The sequence below is a fragment of the Haliotis cracherodii genome, unplaced genomic scaffold (genome assembly GCF_022045235.1).
Source record: "Haliotis cracherodii isolate W230 unplaced genomic scaffold, xgHalCrac1.p SCAF_8, whole genome shotgun sequence".
Taxonomy (NCBI): domain Eukaryota; kingdom Metazoa; phylum Mollusca; class Gastropoda; order Lepetellida; family Haliotidae; genus Haliotis; species Haliotis cracherodii.
In genome coordinates, this window is record NW_027266341.1 from 6,564,006 (window position 1) to 6,583,727 (window position 19,722).

Sequence of the window (19,722 nt, forward strand, 5' to 3'; positions counted from 1 at the left end):
TTGCCTCAAACCGGAAAAAACGCCTTCAGATAGGAAGTGCATAATTTATTTGTGTGGCGGTGAACGCTAACAGTATGTGAACATGGGCTCTCAGATAGGAATTGTTGTCATCAGGCTGAGCAAGTTATAGACACGTGTATATGATTTCTGGGACCGAGCGTAATCTGCCTTTAGATTTAATAAAGTAGCGACAAGCATAGTACTTTTCTTTTCCGATGATTGTGTAATCCTCAGGTCAAATGACCGGTTTATGCTTGTTATTGATAAGTGTAATCATCTGGATTCATCAAATGTCGATGTGTCATGCGGATATTGAAAGCGAACCGAACATTGAGGAAGCAAAACCACGCCTGCAAGACGGTGTTATTCAGTGAACAAAACACCGCAGCTATACCAAACGTCCTCGCTGTTAACACCAGCTACACCTTGGTGATGAGATTACTGGTTCTCACCCTCACTGTACATGTTCTGTTTGAGATATCATCAGGTGAGAGTATTTATCAGGTATATTATCTGAGCGACTTAGAAATTGTTGTGGATAAATGAGGGTAAAACAGATATCACGAGAGTGACAACGCTTTGTTCATTACTTTCAGGGACAGACCTCTGCTCAATAAGTGAGACTGATGTAGCCTGTCTTCCATGCTGGGTGATGTGTCCTGGACGGGAAGGGAAGTGCTTCAGATGCCCAGATGGATGCGGAGAAGGTTGCAGATCTACTTGTGGGGACAGGTGTCTACACGGAGCGTGCCATTACACAGACACTGCACAACTTCAGTGTTCTCATGGATGTAAAGAAGGGTGGGCAGGGATATCCTGTCAAGAAGGGTGTCCGCCCAACTGCGTTCTGTGTGATCAATTCAGTTCCACGTGTCTGTCGTGTGTGGATGGGTACCAAGGTGACAACTGTACCCACATCACACCTACAGAGGCTGAACACAGCCCAGGCACAGGGACCCCCACAAGTGAACACGAGACAACACAAGGTGAGACAGACAGCACAGACTCAACCATCACAGCCACCAGCAGTGTGAACTGTGTAAAAGAAGATCCGGCAACTGGAGCGACTTCCAACAGGAGTGAGGACAGAAATCTGAGATTGAACTGCAGTGACCAAAGTGATTCAAGTAGGTGCAATTACTTAACATTGATTTACATTTTACACGTGCATCTGGGAAAATAAGTACATAAATATGTTGTTATGTGTGCTGCATTACGAGGTTAGGGGCCTGCGGGTCATAGGAAACAGGATATTAATAGTATTTAATTAAAAAGTCCATAAACACGTTTGACATCAATCAATTTGACGGGTTAAGAGTCAGTCTGCCTGGAGAGCGGAAGGTCTGTGGTTTGATTACCAGTTGGGTCATACTAAATACATTAAATTTGTTTGTTGTTTAACGCTGCACTCAGCAATATTCCAGCTATATGACGCCGGTCTGTAAATAATCGAGTCTCGACCAGACAATGCAGTGATTGACATCATGTGCATCGATCTACGCAATTGAGATATGATGACTCTATACATGATTATATTCCAACAGGAACAACCGACCTATACCCTTCGCCTCTATGGCAGGGAATTAACATTGGCATCGGTCTGGCAGTTGCTGCGGTTCTTCTTCTAATCTGCGGTGCCATTGGATATAAACTGTACAAAGTGCACGGAAGTCTTAAACGGTAAATTGTTTCTGTTATATTGTCTCTTTTAATTCTGAGTGAGAGAGTGAGTGAAAGTTGTTCAACGCCGAAGTCATCAATAATTCAAGCATATTACGGCGGCATCTTCATAATTTGGACCAGGCAAACCAGTGACTGAATGCACGAGCCTCAGTCCACTCAGCACTCAGGGGTTAAAGGTTAAAGTCTACCCCGGAGTCTTGATGATGATATAAGAAAAAAAATCATCACAATTTGCTGGCATATGTACTATGCCAAAACATTAGGGGATATTTTGTTTTGAGGTGAAAGAACAGAAAATTACACCAATGTCTGGCAATGAAAGTAAGTGATTTATGTGGCAAGGGCCCGAGGAAATCAACTCCCAAACACAACAGTTTGTCATGAAGCACGTGACCTCGGACAGGAGGTGCAAGGGTTGGTATGACAGATTTACCATTGTTACCAATCATTAATAAAGCAACAACATTGATCATGTGACGTTTGCAACATGCTAAACGTTTATATCTTATGCATTTCCTACATGTAAACACAGCTTGCAACTGTCCAACTCCAAAGCTCATATGTCTTATAAACAAGTTCTATTGTTTCTTGTTTGACGCCGCACTCAGCTAAATGACGGCGCTCTGTAAATAATCGGGCGTTTTGCCGGTCTCTAAAGTCTGTCATTTAAGGGGGCGGTCGGGTAGCCTAGTGGTTAAAGCGTGAGTCGTCATGCCGAAGACCCGGGTTCGATTAATGGGTACAATGTGTGAAGCCCATTTCTGGTGTCCCCCACAGTGATATTGCTGTAATATTGCTAAAAGCGGCGTAAAACCATACTCACGCACTTACTGTCATTTCTCCTTACAGCGAACATGCGTTGCGTAATAAATGGACCTAATGAATAAATAATGGACCTTCAGACGTAGGTGATGCACAGAGCCACGAAAGGTTAACAGTCAAATTACTATCTCATCCTACTGGGTACCCATTCACTGCTGGTTGGACAGACATATTGCGAACATAGTCACTTGCCTAAGGAGACACCACATGTGTTACATGTGCTTCAGTTCGGCAGGAACGAAGCCCTAATAATCCTCAGTAGTCGAGCTACCGAACCAATAATTAGTTAATCCTTACATTTGCTTGTGTTTCAGAGACACTGAAGAGGCCATTGATCAACCAGTCCCTGCTCGACCGGTTCAGGTTGCCATTGTGGATGATGACAGGGAATCCGGAATATATTCCTACGTTGTTGTCAATGAAAATTGCTAGCAGGCAACATTCTCATTACCAGTTTGATCATCACAAGAAAAAATAGTAATAATGTTGATGTTCACGGGGCAGAAGTAAATAACTCAACAATAAACATGTCTGCTGTCGTCTTAAACTTCACCCCTGAGTTTTGTCTTCCGTCTCCACCCTGAGCTACCATCCGAGGGCAAAATCTAAACTCTTGGACATATCTGTAAATAATATTCCTTATTGGCGCAATGGATTGTTTTCACTTTATAAGTATTAAGCATGCATGCAGCTATCTTCGTTGATTAATCATCACCATATTTCGGGATTCTATTCTAAGTGGCGAGGACTATGGGCTCCTCAATTGTTTCCTAATATTTCACAAACCTGATATCAAAATGGAAGCAACTGGGAGCAATATTCGCAATATGAAGGGAAAGTCGAGACGGTTCGTTTGCCAGGGAATGGACACTGGTTGTTCTCTCGCGTTTGTTTTTTAACTGGAAGAAGGAAATAACTCCTTGCAATATATCTTTTTTTAAATACATGACTCGAAACGATTATTGATTTGTCTTCTTCGTTGTGTCCTTCTTATCAGAACACTTTCCGGGTGTGTTCAGATTCAGCTGTGTAATTAATACTGTCGGTCTACCGTCCGGGTAATTCCACATACATACATTTACATATTCAGGGTGGCCCAAAGTTGAGAAAAGCTGTAATTAATGCTAACAGCATTCATAAGGCTAAACAGTGGCTAAAACGACTTGAATACGGGTGTTTGCGTCGTAAATGAAGACATTATGAAAAATGTAATTCTTCTCTAGTAGCTTAAGGAGAACGCTTCACTTGTCTCTTGTATAAGCTGGATGCTGACATATTGAAAAATGGAATATTCTACGATCTTCCCATAAAGTTATAGAACTCAACGGAGTGTTATTGTACACCTCCGGCCCATATACAGTGGTTAAGGTCATGTCACATTTACAGTACAACACATATTTTAAGGACCCGTGAAGATTCTGGGGTAGAATAGGTCTTCAGCAACCCATGCTAGCCGTAAAAGGTGACTACGCTTGTCGTAAAAGGCGACTATCGGGATCGGGTAGTCAGGCTCGCTGACTTGGTTGATGCATGTCATCGATCCCACTTGCGTGGATCGATGCTCATGATTTCAATCACTGGATTGTCTGGGCCAGACTCGATTATTTTACAGACCGCCGTCATATAGCTGGAATATTGCTGAGTGCGGTGTTCAACAGCAAACAAACTAACAAAACATATTTTAAGAATCCCTTTTCCAACACGACATGACCTGATGTGTGTGCAAGGTTATGTGGAGTTTTATATTGCGAGAATGGGAGTTTTCTACAAAGGGGTTTCTGTAGACATTTGGCAAGTAAAGACCTCGGATAAACCTTTGTCTCAGCAGTCTTTATTCAAGTTAAAAGGAAATTCCTCTTCAACACTAAGACTCACCCTAAGAGGGTATATAAGTCCCACATCATTCAAAGTATTTTTATGCATGCCAGAATTTTAAAACGAAGTATTTTTGTCATTTTAATATAAGGCTTAACTGGTAAACTATCGCCAGTGACTGAAGGGTTGATATGAATCCTGCCAGGGTCCATGCAGGGAGAAAAGGTACTGTAAGTCCCCATGGTCCCTGGTGTGGTGATCTCCCTTTAGTTACTGACGATCTCTAGTCCATTTTTATATTGTGTTTTTTTTTCTACTTTTAGATGTTCCTCAGCTAGTTTTAAATCTTATCTGTGATATCTAGTTATCATACTGTCCTTCGATGACAGGTTTTTATAAAGTCTAATGTGTATATTTAATGTATAACTTCTCGTCACGGTATGGCTGAAATATTGCCGATGTGACGATAAATATTAACTCACTCACTCAACACTAAGACACAATATGCAGATGTTTAAGCAATTCTCATTTGACAATCTTCTGCCATTGTTTTAATATTGCACGATATTCTCACGGGCACGGTTGGTCCAGTAGTCTGAAGTGCAGAGTTGAGTACCTTTGGCGTGCACGAAACCTATGATCGTAACAATACAATTTAAATACGTGAGACGGGGGTGGGGATGGGTAACAATACAACTTAAGTACGTGAGACGGGGGTGGGGATGGGTAACAATACAACTTTATTACGTGAGGCGGGGGTGGGGATGGGTAACAATACAACTTCAGTACGTGAGACGGGGGTGGGGATGGGTAACAATACAACTTAAGTACGTGAGACGGGGGTGGGGATGGGTAACAATACAACTTTAGTATGTGAGACGGGGGTGGGGATTGGTAACAATACAACTTTATTACGTGATGCGGGGGTGGGGATGGGTAACAATACAACTTTAGTACGTGAGGCGGGGGTGGGGATGGGTAACAATACAACTTTAGTACGATAGACGGGGGTGGGGATGGGTAACAATACAACTTTAGTACGTGAGACGGGGGTGGGGATGGGTAAAAATACAACTTTAGTACGTTAGACGGGGGTGGGGATGGGTAACAATACAACTTTAGTACGTGGTGCGGGGGTGGGGATGGGTAACAATACAACTTTTGTACGTGGGGCGGGGGTGGGAATGGGTAACAATACAACTTTAGTACGTGAGACGGGGGTGGGGATGGGTAACAATACAACTTTAGTACGTGAGACAGGGGTGGAGATGGGTAACAATACAACTTTGGTACGTGAGACGGGTGGTGGGAATGGGTAACTATACAATTTAGTACATGAGGCGGGGATGGAATTCGCTTACAATACAAATATAGTACGTGAGGCGGGAGTATGGGGTGGGGATAAATACAATCGTAATACGGGGTGGAGATGGGTTAATAACATAAATGTAGCACGGGTTTTAAATACAAATGTAGTATGGGTCATCAAACATATGTAGTATGGGTAGTGATATGAATACAAATGTATGACGGATGGCAATATCAATATACCTATAGTACGGGTCAGACTCGCTGACTTGGTTGATGCATGTCATCGATCCCAATTGCCCTGATAGATGCTCATGATATCAATCACTGGATTGTCTGGTTCAAAGTCGATTATTTACAGATCGCCGTCATATATCTGAAATATTGTTGATTGCGGCATTAAACAATAAACCAACAACGTTAGTCGCCTCTTACGAACGGGATCAGGTGCGTCGTTTAAACAACAAACAAACAAACTCAAGGAAGTACGCCACACATATCGTCCTACATCACAACCTTGTCATTTCTATTTACTAAGATTTTGTGTACGACCTTTTATCAGACGTCTGCTCCCGTTCCCGAGGGCGCGGAAAAAGGAAATATTTTAAGTCAGACTCTTGTAACCAACAGTTTCTGTTCTTAAATGAATAACAAAAACCTACCCGATGGCCTGCATTATTCAGCATTTGCTTACGAATGTGTTAACATCATTATTGACTTTAGAAATAGTGTTTAAAAGTATCATGGTCAAATAATTCTTGTACACGCGCGCGTGCGTGCGTGCTTGTGTGCGTGCGTGCGTGAGTGTGTGTGTGTGTGCAAAATGAATAATTTAATGAACCCTTTTCGATCCAACTCTTTTTTATCCTCGTTGTGATTGACCCCGTGTGTTATACTTTCAATGTATATATGAAATAACACGTTGCGATCATCTCATAGTCTGTTAAAATTGGTATTGTTACTGTGCAACAGAAAACTATGAGATAAACATATTCGTGACAACAGTAGCTACAGTAAACTAAGGTTATAACGAACTCAAAGGGACAACTAATTAATGGTTCATTGACTGGAATGCTTGAGGGCATTGGAGTAAGTGTGTAGGAGTGAGTGAGTGAGTGGGGGCAATGCATGAGAGGGAAAAGTGGCTGTTTGAGTTTGGGTGAGTGAGTTGGAGAGTGGTTGTTTCAAAGTGGGAGAGTGAGCGAGAGGGGGAATGCATGAGAGGGAAGATTGAGTTTGGGTGAGAGGGGAGAGTTACTGAGAGGAGTGTGTGTGTGTGTGTGTGTGTGTGTGTGTGTGTGTGTGTGTGTGTGTGTGTGTGTGTGTGTGTGTGTGTGTGAGAGAGAGAGAGAGAGAGAGAGAGATCGGGATGAGAGAGTGGTTCCTTGAGTGTTCGGGAGTGAGTGAGAGGCGAGAGTGAGTGGTTGTTTGATTGTTGGGGAGTGAGTGAGATAGGAGAGTGACTGAGTGGTTGTTTGATTGTGGGGAGTGAGTGAGAGGGGGAGTGACTGAGTGGTTGTTTGATTGTGGGGAGTGAGTGAGAGGGGGAGTGACTGAGTGGTTGTTTGATTGTGGGGAGTGAGTGAGAGGGGGAGTGACTGAGTGGTTGTTTGAGTGTGGGGAGTAAGTGAGAGGGGGAGTGACTGAGTGGTTGTTTGAGTGTGGGGAGTGAGTGAGAGGGGGAGTGACTGAGTGGTTGTTTGAGTGTGGGGAGTAAGTGAGAGGGGACTGACTGAGTGGTTGTTTGAGTGTGGGGAGTGAGTGAGAGGGAGAGTGACTGAGTGGTTGTTTGAGTGTGGGGAGTAAGTGAGAGGGGACTGACTGAGTGGTTGTTTGAGTGTTGGGGAGTGAGTCAGAGGGGGACTGACTGAGTGGTTGTTTGAGTGTGGGGAGTAAGTGAGAGGGAGAGTGACTGAGTGGTTGTTTGAGTGTGGGGAGTGAGTGAGAGGGAGAGTGACTGAGTGGTTGTTTGAGTGTGGGGAGTGAGTGAGAGGGAAGTGACTGAGTGGTTGTTTGAGTGTGGGGAGTAAGTGAGAGGGAGAGTGACTGAGTGGTTGTTTGAGTGTGGGGAGTGAGTGAGAGGGGGACTGACTGAGTGGTTGTTTGAGTGTTGGGGAGTAAGTGAGAGGGGAGAGTGACTGAGTGGTTCTTTGAGTGTTGGGGAGTGAGTGAGAGGGGGAATGACTGAGTGGTTGTTTGATTGTTGGGGAGTGAGTGAGAGGGGGAGTGACTGAGTGGTTGTTTGAGTTTTGGGGAGTGAGTGAGAGGGGGAGTGACTGAGTGGTTGTTTGATTGTTGGGGAGTGAGTGAGAGGGGGAATGACTGAGTGGTTGTTTGATTGTTGGGGAGTGAGTGAGAGGGGGAGTGACTGAGTGGTTGTTTGAGTTTTGGGGAGTGAGTGAGAGGGGGAGTGACTGAGTGGTTGTTTGAGTGTTGGGGAGTGAGTGAGAGGGGGACTGACTGAGTGGTTGTTTAAGTGTTGGGGAGTGAGTGAGAGGGGGAGTGACTGAGTGGTTGTTTGAGTGTTGGGGAGTGAGTCATAGGGGAGAGTGACTGAGTGTTTGTTTGATTGTTGGATAGTGAGTGAGAGGGGGAGTGACTGAGTGGTTGTTTGAGTTTTGGGGAGTGAGTGAGAGGGGGAGTGACTGAGTGGTTGTTTGATTGTTGGGGAGTGAGTGAGAGGGGGAGTGACTGAGTGTTTGTTAGAGTGTGGGGGAGTGAGTGAGAGGGGAGATTGACTGAGTGTTTGTTTGAGTTTTGGGGAGTGAGTGAGAGGGGAGAGTGATTGAGTGTTTGTTTTAGTTTTGGGGAGTGAGTGAGAGGGGGAGTGACTGAGTGTTTGTTAGAGTGTGGGGGAGTGAGTGAGAGGGGAGATTGACTGAGTGTTTGTTTGAGTTTTGGGGAGTGAGTGAGAGGGGGAGTGACTGAATGTTTGTTTGATTGTTGGATAGTGAGTGAGAGGGGGATTGACTGAGTGGTTGTTTGAGTTTTGGGGAGTGAGTCAGAGGGGAGTGACTGAGTGGTTGTTTGATTGTTGGGAACTGAGTGAGGGGGAGAGTGACTGAGTGGTTGTTTGAGTTTTTGGGGAGTGAGTGAGAGGGGGAGTGACTGAGTGGTTGTTTGATTGTTGGGGAGTGAGTGAGAGGGGGAGTGACTGAGTGTTTGTTAGAGTGTGGGGGAGTGAGTGAGAGGGAGATTGACTGAGTGTTTGTTTGAGTTTTGGGGAGTGAGTGAGAGGGGAGAGTGATTGAGTGTTTCTCTGATTGTGGGGGAGTGAGTGAGCGGGGAGAGTGACTGAGTGTCTGTTTGAGTTTTGGGGAGTGAGTGAGAGGGGACTGACTGAGTGGTTGTTTGAGTGTGGGGAGTGAGTGAGAGGGGGAGTAACTGAGTGGTTGTTTGAGTGTGGGGGAGTGAGTCAGAGGGGAGAGTGACTGAGTGTTTGTTTGATTGTTGGAGAGTGAGTGAGAGGGGGACTGACTGAGTGGTTGTTTGATTGTTGGGGAGTGAGTGAGAGGGGAGTGTCTGAGTGGTTGTTTGAGTGTTGGGGAGTGAGTGAGATTGGAGAGTGACTGAGTGGTTGTTTGATTGTTGGGAAGTGAGTGAGAGGAGAGTGACTGAGTGGTTGTTTGATTGTTGGGGAGTGAGTGAGGGGGAGAGTGACTGAGTGGTTGTTTGATTGTTGGGGAGTGAGTGAGAGGGGGACTGACTGAGTGGTTGTTTGATTGTTGGGGAGTGAGTGAGAGGGGGAGTGATTGAGTGGTTGTTTGATTGTTGGGGAGTGAGTGAGAGGAAATTGACTGAGTGGTTGTTTGATTGTTGGGGAGTGAGTGAGGGGGAGAGTGACTGAGTGGTTGTTTGATTGTTGGGGAGTGAGTGAGAGGGGGACTGACTGAGTGGTTGTTTGATTGTTGGGGAGTGAGTGAGAGGGGGAGTGATTGAGTGATTGTTTGATTGTTGGGGAGTGAGTGAGAGGAAATTGACTGAGTGGTTGTTTGATTGTTGGAGAGTGAGTGAGAGGGGGAGTGACTGAGTGTTTGTTTGATTGTTGGGGAGTGAGTGAGAGGGGGAGTGAGTGAGTGGTTGTTTGATTGTTGGAGAGTGAGTGAGAGGGGGAGTGACTGAGTGATTGTTTGAGTGTGGGGAATAAGTGAGAGGAGAGTGACTGAGTGGTTGTTTGATTGTTGAGGAGTGAGTGAGAGGCGAGTGACTGAGTGGTTGTTTGATTGTTGAGGAGTGAGTGAGAGGGGAGAGTGACTGAGTGTTTGTTTGATTTTTGGGGAGTGAGTGAGAGGCGAGAGTGACTGAGTGTTTGTTTGATTGTTGAGGAGTGAGTGAGAGGGAAGAGTTACTGAGTGTTTGTTTGATTGTTGGGGAGTGAGTGAGAGGGGAGAGTGACTGAGTGGTGGTTTGATTGTTGGGGAGTGAGTCAGAGGGGAGAGTGACTGAGTGGTTGTTTGAGCGTTGGGGAGTGAGTGAAGGGGGGGGGTTGAGTGAGAGGTTGTTTGAGTGTTGGGGAGTGAGAGGGGAGAGTGAGTGAGTATTTGTTTGAGTGTTGGGGAGTGAGTGAGCGGGGAGAGTGACTGAGTGTTTGTTTGATTGTTGGGGAGTGAGTGAGAGGGGGAGTGACTGAGTGGTTATTTGAGTGTTGGGGAGTGAGTGAGAGGGGAGAGTGACTGACTGGTTATTTGAGTGTTGGGGAGTGAGTGAGAGGGGAGAGTGACTGAGTGGTTGTTTGATTTTTGGGGAGTGAGTGAGAGGGGAGAGTGACTGAGTGGTTGTTTGATTGTTGAGGAGTGAGAGGGGAGAGTGACTGAGTGGTTGTTTGATTGTTGGGGAGTGAGTGAGAGGCGAGAGTGACTGAGTGGTTGTTTGATTGTTGAGGAGTGAGTGAGAGGGGAGAGTGACTGAGTGTTTGTTTGATTGTTTGGGAGTGAGAGGGGAGTGACTGAGTGGTTATTTGAGTGTTGGGGAGTGAGTGAGAGGGGAGAGTGACTGAGAGTTTGTTTCTGGGGGAGTGAGTCTGAGGGGGAGTGACTGAGTGGTTGTTTGAGTGTTGGGGAGTGTGTGAGAGGGGAGAGTGACTGAGTGGTTGTTTGATTGTTTGGGAGTGAGTGAGAGGCGAGAGTGACTGAGTGTTTGTTTGAGTGTTGGGGAGTGAGTGAGAGGGGGAGTGAGTGAGAGGTTGTTCGAGTGTTGGGGAGTGAGGGAGAGGGGAGAGTGAGTGAGTGTTTATTTGAGTTTTGGGGAGTGAGTTTACTTGTGTTCAAATGAGCTCCAGATTCTCAGTATCATGTTTGTGTCCCAGTAGGGATTTGAGGGCACAACAGAGACTAAGTACACACGGTTTGTCGTAAGGGTCCGCCAAAGTGTATCTGTTGTACACTGTATACAGTGAAACCCCGTTAGTCCGGAAACTTCGTCTTCTGTATGAATTTTAGAAACGACTGTCACAACTGAAACGATGGGTTAATCCGGAAAGGTCGATGAAGGATAAAGGCCTTTTTTGATTGACAGGATGTGCAAAATTTTAGAATATATCAAATCGTGTAGAAATTGTTGTGCAAGTTATCGCATGTGTTCATATGAATGAGAACTAGACTTTTGTCATTTCAAACCACTGTCTGTTTGGGGCAGCACAACATGCATAGATAAGGATAAAATGTGTCATTCTAATTGTCTTACACTTGAACGTGAGCAAGTCTTTCACCAAAGCTTACTTCATAAGAGATTAGATAAACTGTAAGTAACGTTCAACTTGGGTTACAGGCCTAAGATTTTCTTTTCGAGTTCGACAAATCGGCCTTTTTCACACATTATATCCATATTTATTTATTTGATCTAATCTCATTAACATCAGATCTCTGCGTGAAGATATGACATTTCAATAGGAGGTCAGGTTAGTCTGTCCTACAGACCCTGAAACAAATATATCCAATATAGCTCTTGTAAGCCTATAATATTTGGCAAGTTACTGCAGTATCCCGAATCAAGAGAATCTCTGGGCTCCTTTTTATTATATTTCAAAACTAAAATTTAACAACTGTTTTTATCTGTAAAATATGTTCATTTTGCTCAGAGCCTAGATGTTAGTCCAGAGGTCAGGTGGACGTTCTAATCCACCAATCAGCGTCTTTATTCACTAATCAGCACCCTGATCCACCACCAATCAGCGTTGAGGCTTCTCCATTTTCGGTTTGAGTGAGTAAAGCATTGGATTTGAGCATGTCAGAAGTCCAAAACTTGTCCTGAAGAGAAGAGACAAGATGTCAGCAATTTGTACATGTCTGATAGTTTTCATACATAACTAAACAAAAGCTTCCGCCAAATTTTAAGTAGACCGAAAAGGACCCTCGTCCTTTCGTCCTTTGTCTTTCGAAGGATATCGCCTGAGTAATGAGGTTTCAATGTGTAGTATTGCCGCGCTGAGTGGGTTACTGCATAAATTTTGAGAAACCGCTTTACGTTTATCTGACCCTTAATGTAAAATATTCTTATGAACAAAGTTTGTTTGGAAATATAGGATACGTTTTGATATTTTCAAGTTTTTGTATTGTTTTTTTCTCGGTTTCTTGCAATTATTCGTAATAAGCGACAGCGTGAGAAACTGACTTTGCTCAGGCCTGAGAACAAGAGGGGCTATATAAGAATGGCAGGTTCGTTATTGAGGACATGCCAGGCACTACTCTGGAAGGTGATGAGCATCAGTTGTCGGCTCCAGTCGCAGATCGCGACTCAAGTGGAACATCGTCAAGTGTGGATCAGGAGCGGGTGCTGCCGTCAAGGTCAAAGGTCAAGCAAAATCATATCTGACATTGCAAGGAATACAGAAGATTTAATCAACAAACTGTCCGACATTGGCTTTGTTTCTTTTGTATCTGAACAAGACATTATTGTTTTATATGAAACATAGTCAATAGAAAGTAACTTTCGTGATATTTTTCCAGAATATAAACAATTTTTGTTTACCAGCAACAAAAAGGACCCAGTTCGGCAGGTATTCGGGAGGAATGCTTTTGATAAAATACTCACTGGTAAGATATTATATTGATGTTCGATACAGAGAACATGCTATTACTATTCTGTTGGATAAAAGTATATTTGGTTGCAGTTGAGCTACATTATGTGTGCTTACATATATCAAGCCGGAGAGACCGGCCTGGTGTTATAACAAAGATAGACAAAATGGGATAGAGATTTTGCTGTATTTTTGATGGAGTACACTGGAAGAGTACCCAGCTGTTTCTATCATTGTACTTGGATTTGTTTGTTTGTTTGTTTGTTGTTTAACTACACACTCAGCAATATTCCAGCTATATGACGGTGGTCTGTAAATAATCGAGTCTGGACCAGACAATCCAGTGGTCGACATCATGAGCATCTAATAACGCATAAGGGATACAATGACATTATCAACCAAGTCAGCGCGTCTGACCGACCTCTCCCGTTAGTTGCCCCTTACGACAAGCATAGTCGTCTAATACGTCAAGCATGGGTTGCTGAAGACAAGCATATTCTACCCCGGATCTTCACGGATTATTAAAGATGTACCGATAGGGATTTCCATGACTGTAGCGCATTTAGACTTCGTGCTGTTTGGGTATTCCAGCTTTTTCAGTTTCGTTCTGTGGCGATCTTCGATTGAGTGTTTGATCATTTACATTGTTCGTAGGCATCGCAAGGCCACATAAACACGTCATACATCAATACTGGACTGAGAGAATACCTATTGTGGGACCGACCTCAGTTCTGCCTCAGACCTGCCCTTTCAGCTACATTGTAGTGAAAGATGCTGACGTAAAATCATGAAGCCTCGATGTCCACGTGAATTGAACATCTGAGCGACGCTACAGGATATCACATAATTTGGGACAGTTGTCCCTCGATAAGTGAAAACCAAATGGAACACAATCCTTAAATGTGTCCACTTCATGGACTGAAACAATAATTTGATCAGGTGTATGTGCTCTTGGTCAGATTGAATTGTGACATCGAATCATTCATAATTCAATAACATAAGTTTAAATAAGAATTAGATCTAACAAAAACTTTACATAATAAACTTAAACACGTTGTCATGACTAGAAGGACAAGATAGCGGAATGTTGATGATATTGTCTAAGAATAGCGTCAGTCTTATTTATCTATTTGTATATATATATAGTAAACCTCTGATGATATGATAATCAACACAACAATTTTGTTCGAAGTCCAAGATATCCAGCTACTGTTGCCTCAAACCGGAAAAAACGCCTTCAGATAGGAAGTGCATAATTTATTTGTGTGGCGGTGAACGCTAACAGTATGTGAACATGGGCTCTCAGATAGGAATTGTTGTCATCAGGCTGAGCAAGTTATAGACACGTGTATATGCTTTCTGGGACCGAGCGTAATCTGCCTTTAGATTTAATAAAGTAGCGACAAGCATAGTACTTTTCTTTTCCGATGATTGTGTAATCCTCAGTTCAAATGACCGGTTTATGCTTGTTATTGATAATTGTAATCATCTGGATTCATCAAATGTCGATGTGTCATGCGGATATTGAAAGCGAACCGAACATTGAGGAAGCAAAACCACGGCTGCAAGACTGTGTTATTCAGTGAACAAAACACCGCAGCTATACCAAACGTCCTCGCTGTTTACTCCAGCTTCACCTTGGTGATGAGATTACTGGTTCTCACCTTCGCTGTTCTCTTTGAGATATCATCAGGTGAGAGTATTTATCAGGTATATTATCTGAGCGACTTAGAAATTGTTGTGGATAAATGAGGGTAAAACAGATATCACGAGAGTGACAACGCCTTGTTCATTACTTTCAGGGACAGACCTGTGCTCAATAAATGAGACTGATGTAGCCTGTCATCCATGCTCGGTGATGTGTCCTGGACGGGAAGAGATGTGCTTCAGATGCCCAGATGGATGCGGAGAAGGTTGCAGCTCTACTTGTGGGGATAGGTGTCTACACGGAGCGTGTCATCACACAGATTCTGCACAACTTCAGTGTTCTCATGGATGTAAAGAAGGGTGGGCAGGGATATTCTGTCAAGAAGGGTGTCCGCCCAACTGCGCTCTGTGTGATCAATTCAGTTCCACGTGTCTGTCGTGTGTGGAGGGGTACCAAGGTGACAGATGTACCCACATCACACCTACAGAGGCTGAACACAGCCCAGGCACAGGGACCCCCACAAGTGAGCACGAGATAACACAAGGTGAGACAGACAGCACAGACTCAACCATCACAGCCACCAGCAGTGTGAACTGTGTAAAAGAAGATCCGGCAACTGGAGCGACTTCCAACAGGAGTGAGGACAGAAATCTGAGATTGAACTGCAGTGACCAAAGTGATTCAAGTAGGTGCAATTACTTAACATTGATTTACATTTTACACGTGCATCTGGGAAAATAAGTACATAAATATGTTGTTATGTGTGCTGCATTACGAGATTAGGGGCCTGCGGGTCATAGGAAAAAGGATATTAATAGTATTTAATTAAAAAGCCCATAAACACGTTTGACATCAATCAATTTGACGGGTTAAGAGTCAGTCTGCCTTGAGAGCGGAAGGTCTGTGGTTTGATTCCCAGTTGGGTCATACTAAATACATTCAATTTTTGTTGTTTAACGCTGCACTCAGCAATATTCCAGCTATACGACGGCGGTCTGTAAACAAACGAGTCTCGACCAGACAATGCAGTGATTGACATCATGAGCATCGATCTACGCAATTGAGATATGATGACTCTATACATGATTATATTCCAACAGGAACAACAGACCTACACCCTTCGCCTCTATGGCAGGGAATTAACATTGGCATCGGTCTGGCAGTTGCTGCGGTTCTTCTTCTAATCTGCGGTGCTATTGGATATAAACTGTACAAAGTGCACGGAAACCTTAAACGGTAAATTGTTTCTGTTATATTGTCTCTTTTAATTCTGAGTGAGAGAGTGAGTGAAAGTTTTTCAACGCCGAAGTCATCAATAATTCAAGCATATTACGGCGGCATGTCCATAATTTGGACCAGGCAAACCAGTGACTGAATGCACGAGCATCAGTCCACTCAGCACCTGAGGTTAAAGGTTAAAGTCTACCCCGGAGTCTCGATGATGATATCAGAAAAAAATCATCACAATTTGCCGGCATATGTACTATGCCAAAACATTAGGGGATATTTTGTTTTGAGGTGAAAGAACAGAAAATTACACCAATGTCTGGCAATGAAAGTAAGTGATTTATGTAGCAAGGGCCCGAGGAAATCAACTCCCAAACACAACAGTTTGTCATGAAGCACGTGACCTCGGACAGGAGGTGCAAGGGTTGGTATGACAGATTTACCATAGTTACCAATCATTAATAAAGCAACAACATTGATCATGCGACGTTTGCAACATGCTAAACGTTTATATCTTATGCATTCCCTACATGTAAATACAGCTTGCAACTGCCCAACTCCAAAGTTCACATGTCTAATAAACAAGTTCTATTGTTTCTTGTTTGACGCCGCACTCAGCTAAATGACGGCGCTCTGTAAATAATCGGGCGTTTTGCCGGTCTCTAAAGTCTGTCATTTAAGGGGGCGGTCGGGTAGCCTAGTGGTTAAAGCGTGAGTCGTCATGCCGAAGACCCGGGTTCGATTAATGGGTACAATGTGTGAAGCCCATTTCTGGTGTCCCCCACAGTGATATTGCTGTAATATTGCTAAAAGCGGCGTAAAACCATACTCACGCACTTACTGTCATTTCTCCTTACAGCGAACATGCGTTGCGTAATAAATGGACCTAATGAATAAATAATGGACCTTCAGACGTAGGTGATGCACAGAGCCACGAAAGGTTAACAGTCAAATTACTATCTCATCCTACTGGGTACCCATTCACTGCTGGTTGGACAGACATATTGCGAACATAGTCACTTGCCTAAGGAGACACCACATGTGTTACATGTGCTTCAGTTCGGCAGGAACGAAGCCCTAATAATCCTCAGTAGTCGAGCTGCCGAACCAATAATTAGTTAATCCTAACATTTGCTTGTGTTTCAGAGACACTGAAGAGGCCATTGATCAACCAGTCCCTGCTCGACCGGTTCAGGTTGCCATTGTGGATGATGACAGGGAATCCGGAATATATTCCTACGTTGTTGTCAATGAAAATTGCTAGCAGGCAACATTCTCATTACCAGTTTGATCATCACAAGAAAAAATAGTAATAATGTTGATGTTCACGGGGCAGAAGTAAATAACTCAACAATAAACATGTCTGCTGTCGTCTTAAACTTCACCCCTGAGTTTTGTCTTCCGTCTCCACCCTGAGCTACCATCCGAGGGCAAAATCTAAACTCTTGGACATATCTGTAAATAATATTCCTTATTGGCGCAATGGATTGTTTTCACTTTATAAGTATTAAGCATGCATGCAGCTATCTTCGTTGATTAATCATCACCATATTTCGGGATTCTATTCTAAGTGGCGAGGACTATGGGCTCCTCAATTGTTTCCTAATATTTCACAAACCTGATATCAAAATGGAAGCAACTGGGAGCAATATTCGCAATATGAAGGGAAAGTCGAGACGGTTCGTTTGCCAGGGAATGGACACTGGTTGTTCTCTCGCGTTTGTTTTTTAACTGGAAGAAGGAAATAACTCCTTGCAATATATCTTTTTTTAAATACATGACTCGAAACGATTATTGATTTGTCTTCTTCGTTGTGTCCTTCTTATCAGAACACTTTCCGGGTGTGTTCAGATTCAGCTGTGTAATTAATACTGTCGGTCTACCGTCCGGGTAATTCCACATACATACATTTACATATTCAGGGTGGCCCAAAGTTGAGAAAAGCTGTAATTAATGCTAACAGCATTCATAAGGCTAAACAGTGGCTAAAACGACTTGAATACGGGTGTTTGCGTCGTAAATGAAGACATTATGAAAAATGTAATTCTTCTCTAGTAGTTTAAGGAGAACGCTTCACTTGTCTCTTGTATAAGCTGGATGCTGACATATTGAAAAATGGAATATTCTACGATCTTCCCATAAAGTTATAGAACTCAACGGAGTGTTATTGTACACCTCCGGCCCATATACAGTGGTTAAGGTCATGTCACATTTACAGTACAACACATATTTTAAGGACCCGTGAAGATTCTGGGGTAGAATAGGTCTTCAGCAACCCATGCTTGCCGTAAAAGGTGACTACGCTTGTCGTAAAAGGCGACTAACGGGATCGGGTAGTCAGGCTCGCTGACTTGGTTGATGCATGTCATCGATCCCACTTGCGTGGATCGATGCTCATGATTTCAATCACTGGATTGTCTGGGCCAGACTCGATTATTTTACAGACCGCCGTCATATAGCTGGAATATTGCTGAGTGCGGTGTTCAACAGCAAACAAACTAACAAAACATATTTTAAGAATCCCTTTTCCAACACGACATGACCTGATGTGTGTGCAAGGTTATGTGGAGTTTTATATTGCGAGAATGGGAGTTTTCTACAAAGGGGTTTCTGTAGACATTTGGCAAGTAAAGACCTCGGATAAACCTTTGTCTCAGCAGTCTTTATTCAAGTTAAAAGGAAATTCCTCTTCAAAACTAAGACTCACCCTAAGAGGGTATATAAGTCCCACATCATTCAAAGTATTTTTATGCATGCCAGAATTTTAAAACGAAGTATTTTTGTCATTTTAATATAAGGCTTAACTGGTAAACTATCGCCAGTGACTGAAGGGTTGATATGAATCCTGCCAGGGTCCATGCAGGGAGAAAAGGTACTGTAAGTCCCCATGGTCCCTGGTGTGGTGATCTCCCTTTAGTTACTGACGATCTCTAGTCCATTTTTATATTGTGTTTTTTTTTCTACTTTTAGATGTTCCTCAGCTAGTTTTAAATCTTATCTGTGATATCTAGTTATCATACTGTCCTTCGATGACAGGTTTTTATAAAGTCTAATGTGTATATTTAATGTATAACTTCTCGTCACGGTATGGCTGAAATATTGCCGATGTGACGATAAATATTAACTCACTCACTCAACACTAAGACACAATATGCAGATGTTTAAGCAATTCTCATTTGACAATCTTCTGCCATTGTTTTAATATTGCACGATATTCTCACGGGCACGGTTGGTCCAGTAGTCTGAAGTGCAGAGTTGAGTACCTTTGGCGTGCACGAAACCTATGATCGTAACAATACAATTTAAATACGTGAGACGGGGGTGGGGATGGGTAACAATACAACTTAAGTACGTGAGACGGGGGTGGGGATGGGTAACAATACAACTGTTGTACGTGAGGCGGGGGTGGGGATGGGTAACAATACAACTTAAGTACGTGAGACAGGGGTGGGGATGGGTAACAATACAACTGTAGTACGTGAGACGGGGGTGGGGATGGGTAACAATACAACTTTAGTACGTGAGACGGGGGTGGGGATTGGTAACAATACAACTGTAGTACGTGAGACGGGGTGGGGATGGGTAACAATACAACTTTAGTACGTGAGACGGGGGTGGGGATGGGTAACAATACAACTTTAGTACGTGAGACGGGGGTGGGGATGGGTAACAATACAACTGTAGTACGTGAGGCGGGGGTGGGGATGGGTAACAATACAACTTTAGTACGTGAGACGGGGGTGGGGATGGGTAACAATACAACTTTAGTACGTGAGGCGGGGGTGGGGATGGGTAACAATACAACTGTAGTACGTGAGGCGGGGGTGGGGATGGGTAACAATACAACTTTTGTACGTGAGGCAGGGGTGGGGATGGGTAACAATACAACTTTAGTACGTGAGACGGGGGTGGGGATGGGTAACAATACAACTTTAGTACGTGAGACGGGGGTGGGGATGGGTAACAATACAACTGTAGTACGTGAGACGGGGGTGGGGATGGGTAACAATACAACTTTAGTACGTGAGACGGGGGTGGGGATGGGTAACAATACAACTGTAGTACGTGAGACGGGGGTGGGGATGGGTAACAATACAACTTTAGTACGTGAGACGGGGGTGGGGATGGGTAACAATACAACTTCAGTACGTGAGACGGGGGTGGGAATGGGTAACAATACAACTTTAGTACGTGAGGCGTGGAT

At 43.7% G+C, this 19,722-nt stretch overlaps 2 protein-coding genes across 2 annotated transcripts; both read left to right on the forward strand.

The window, feature by feature from the left end:
• Nucleotides 1–432: 432 nt before the first annotated feature.
• Nucleotides 433–2,937, forward strand: LOC139450467 (uncharacterized). The gene is made up of 5 exons (XM_071232175.1): nt 433–487; nt 597–1,127; nt 1,545–1,680; nt 2,026–2,097; nt 2,820–2,937. Exons 1-5 carry the CDS (start codon nt 433–435, stop codon nt 2,935–2,937), a joined length of 912 nt encoding a protein of 303 aa, XP_071088276.1.
• An 11,350-nt stretch (nt 2,938–14,287) lies between these two features.
• Nucleotides 14,288–16,782, forward strand: LOC139450469 (multiple epidermal growth factor-like domains protein 10). The gene is made up of 5 exons (XM_071232177.1): nt 14,288–14,336; nt 14,446–14,976; nt 15,392–15,527; nt 15,871–15,942; nt 16,665–16,782. Exons 1-5 carry the CDS (start codon nt 14,288–14,290, stop codon nt 16,780–16,782), a joined length of 906 nt encoding a protein of 301 aa, XP_071088278.1.
• The last annotated feature ends 2,940 nt before the right edge of the window (nt 16,783–19,722 follow it).

Excerpts from the sequence above, each read along its gene's own strand:
- LOC139450467 (XM_071232175.1), top strand. The coding sequence starts at position 433 with ATGAGATTACTGGTTCTCACCCTCACTGTACATGTTCTGTTTGAGATA. Across the intron at positions 488-596 it reads TCTGTTTGAGATATCATCAG|GGACAGACCTCTGCTCAATA; the intron begins GTGAGAGTATTT and ends CATTACTTTCAG. Across the intron at positions 2,098-2,819 it reads CTCGGACAGGAGGTGCAAGG|AGACACTGAAGAGGCCATTG; the intron begins GTTGGTATGACA and ends CTTGTGTTTCAG.
- LOC139450469 (XM_071232177.1), top strand. The coding sequence starts at position 14,288 with ATGAGATTACTGGTTCTCACCTTCGCTGTTCTCTTTGAGATATCATCA. Across the intron at positions 14,977-15,391 it reads CAGTGACCAAAGTGATTCAA|GAACAACAGACCTACACCCT; the intron begins GTAGGTGCAATT and ends ATATTCCAACAG. Across the intron at positions 15,943-16,664 it reads CTCGGACAGGAGGTGCAAGG|AGACACTGAAGAGGCCATTG; the intron begins GTTGGTATGACA and ends CTTGTGTTTCAG.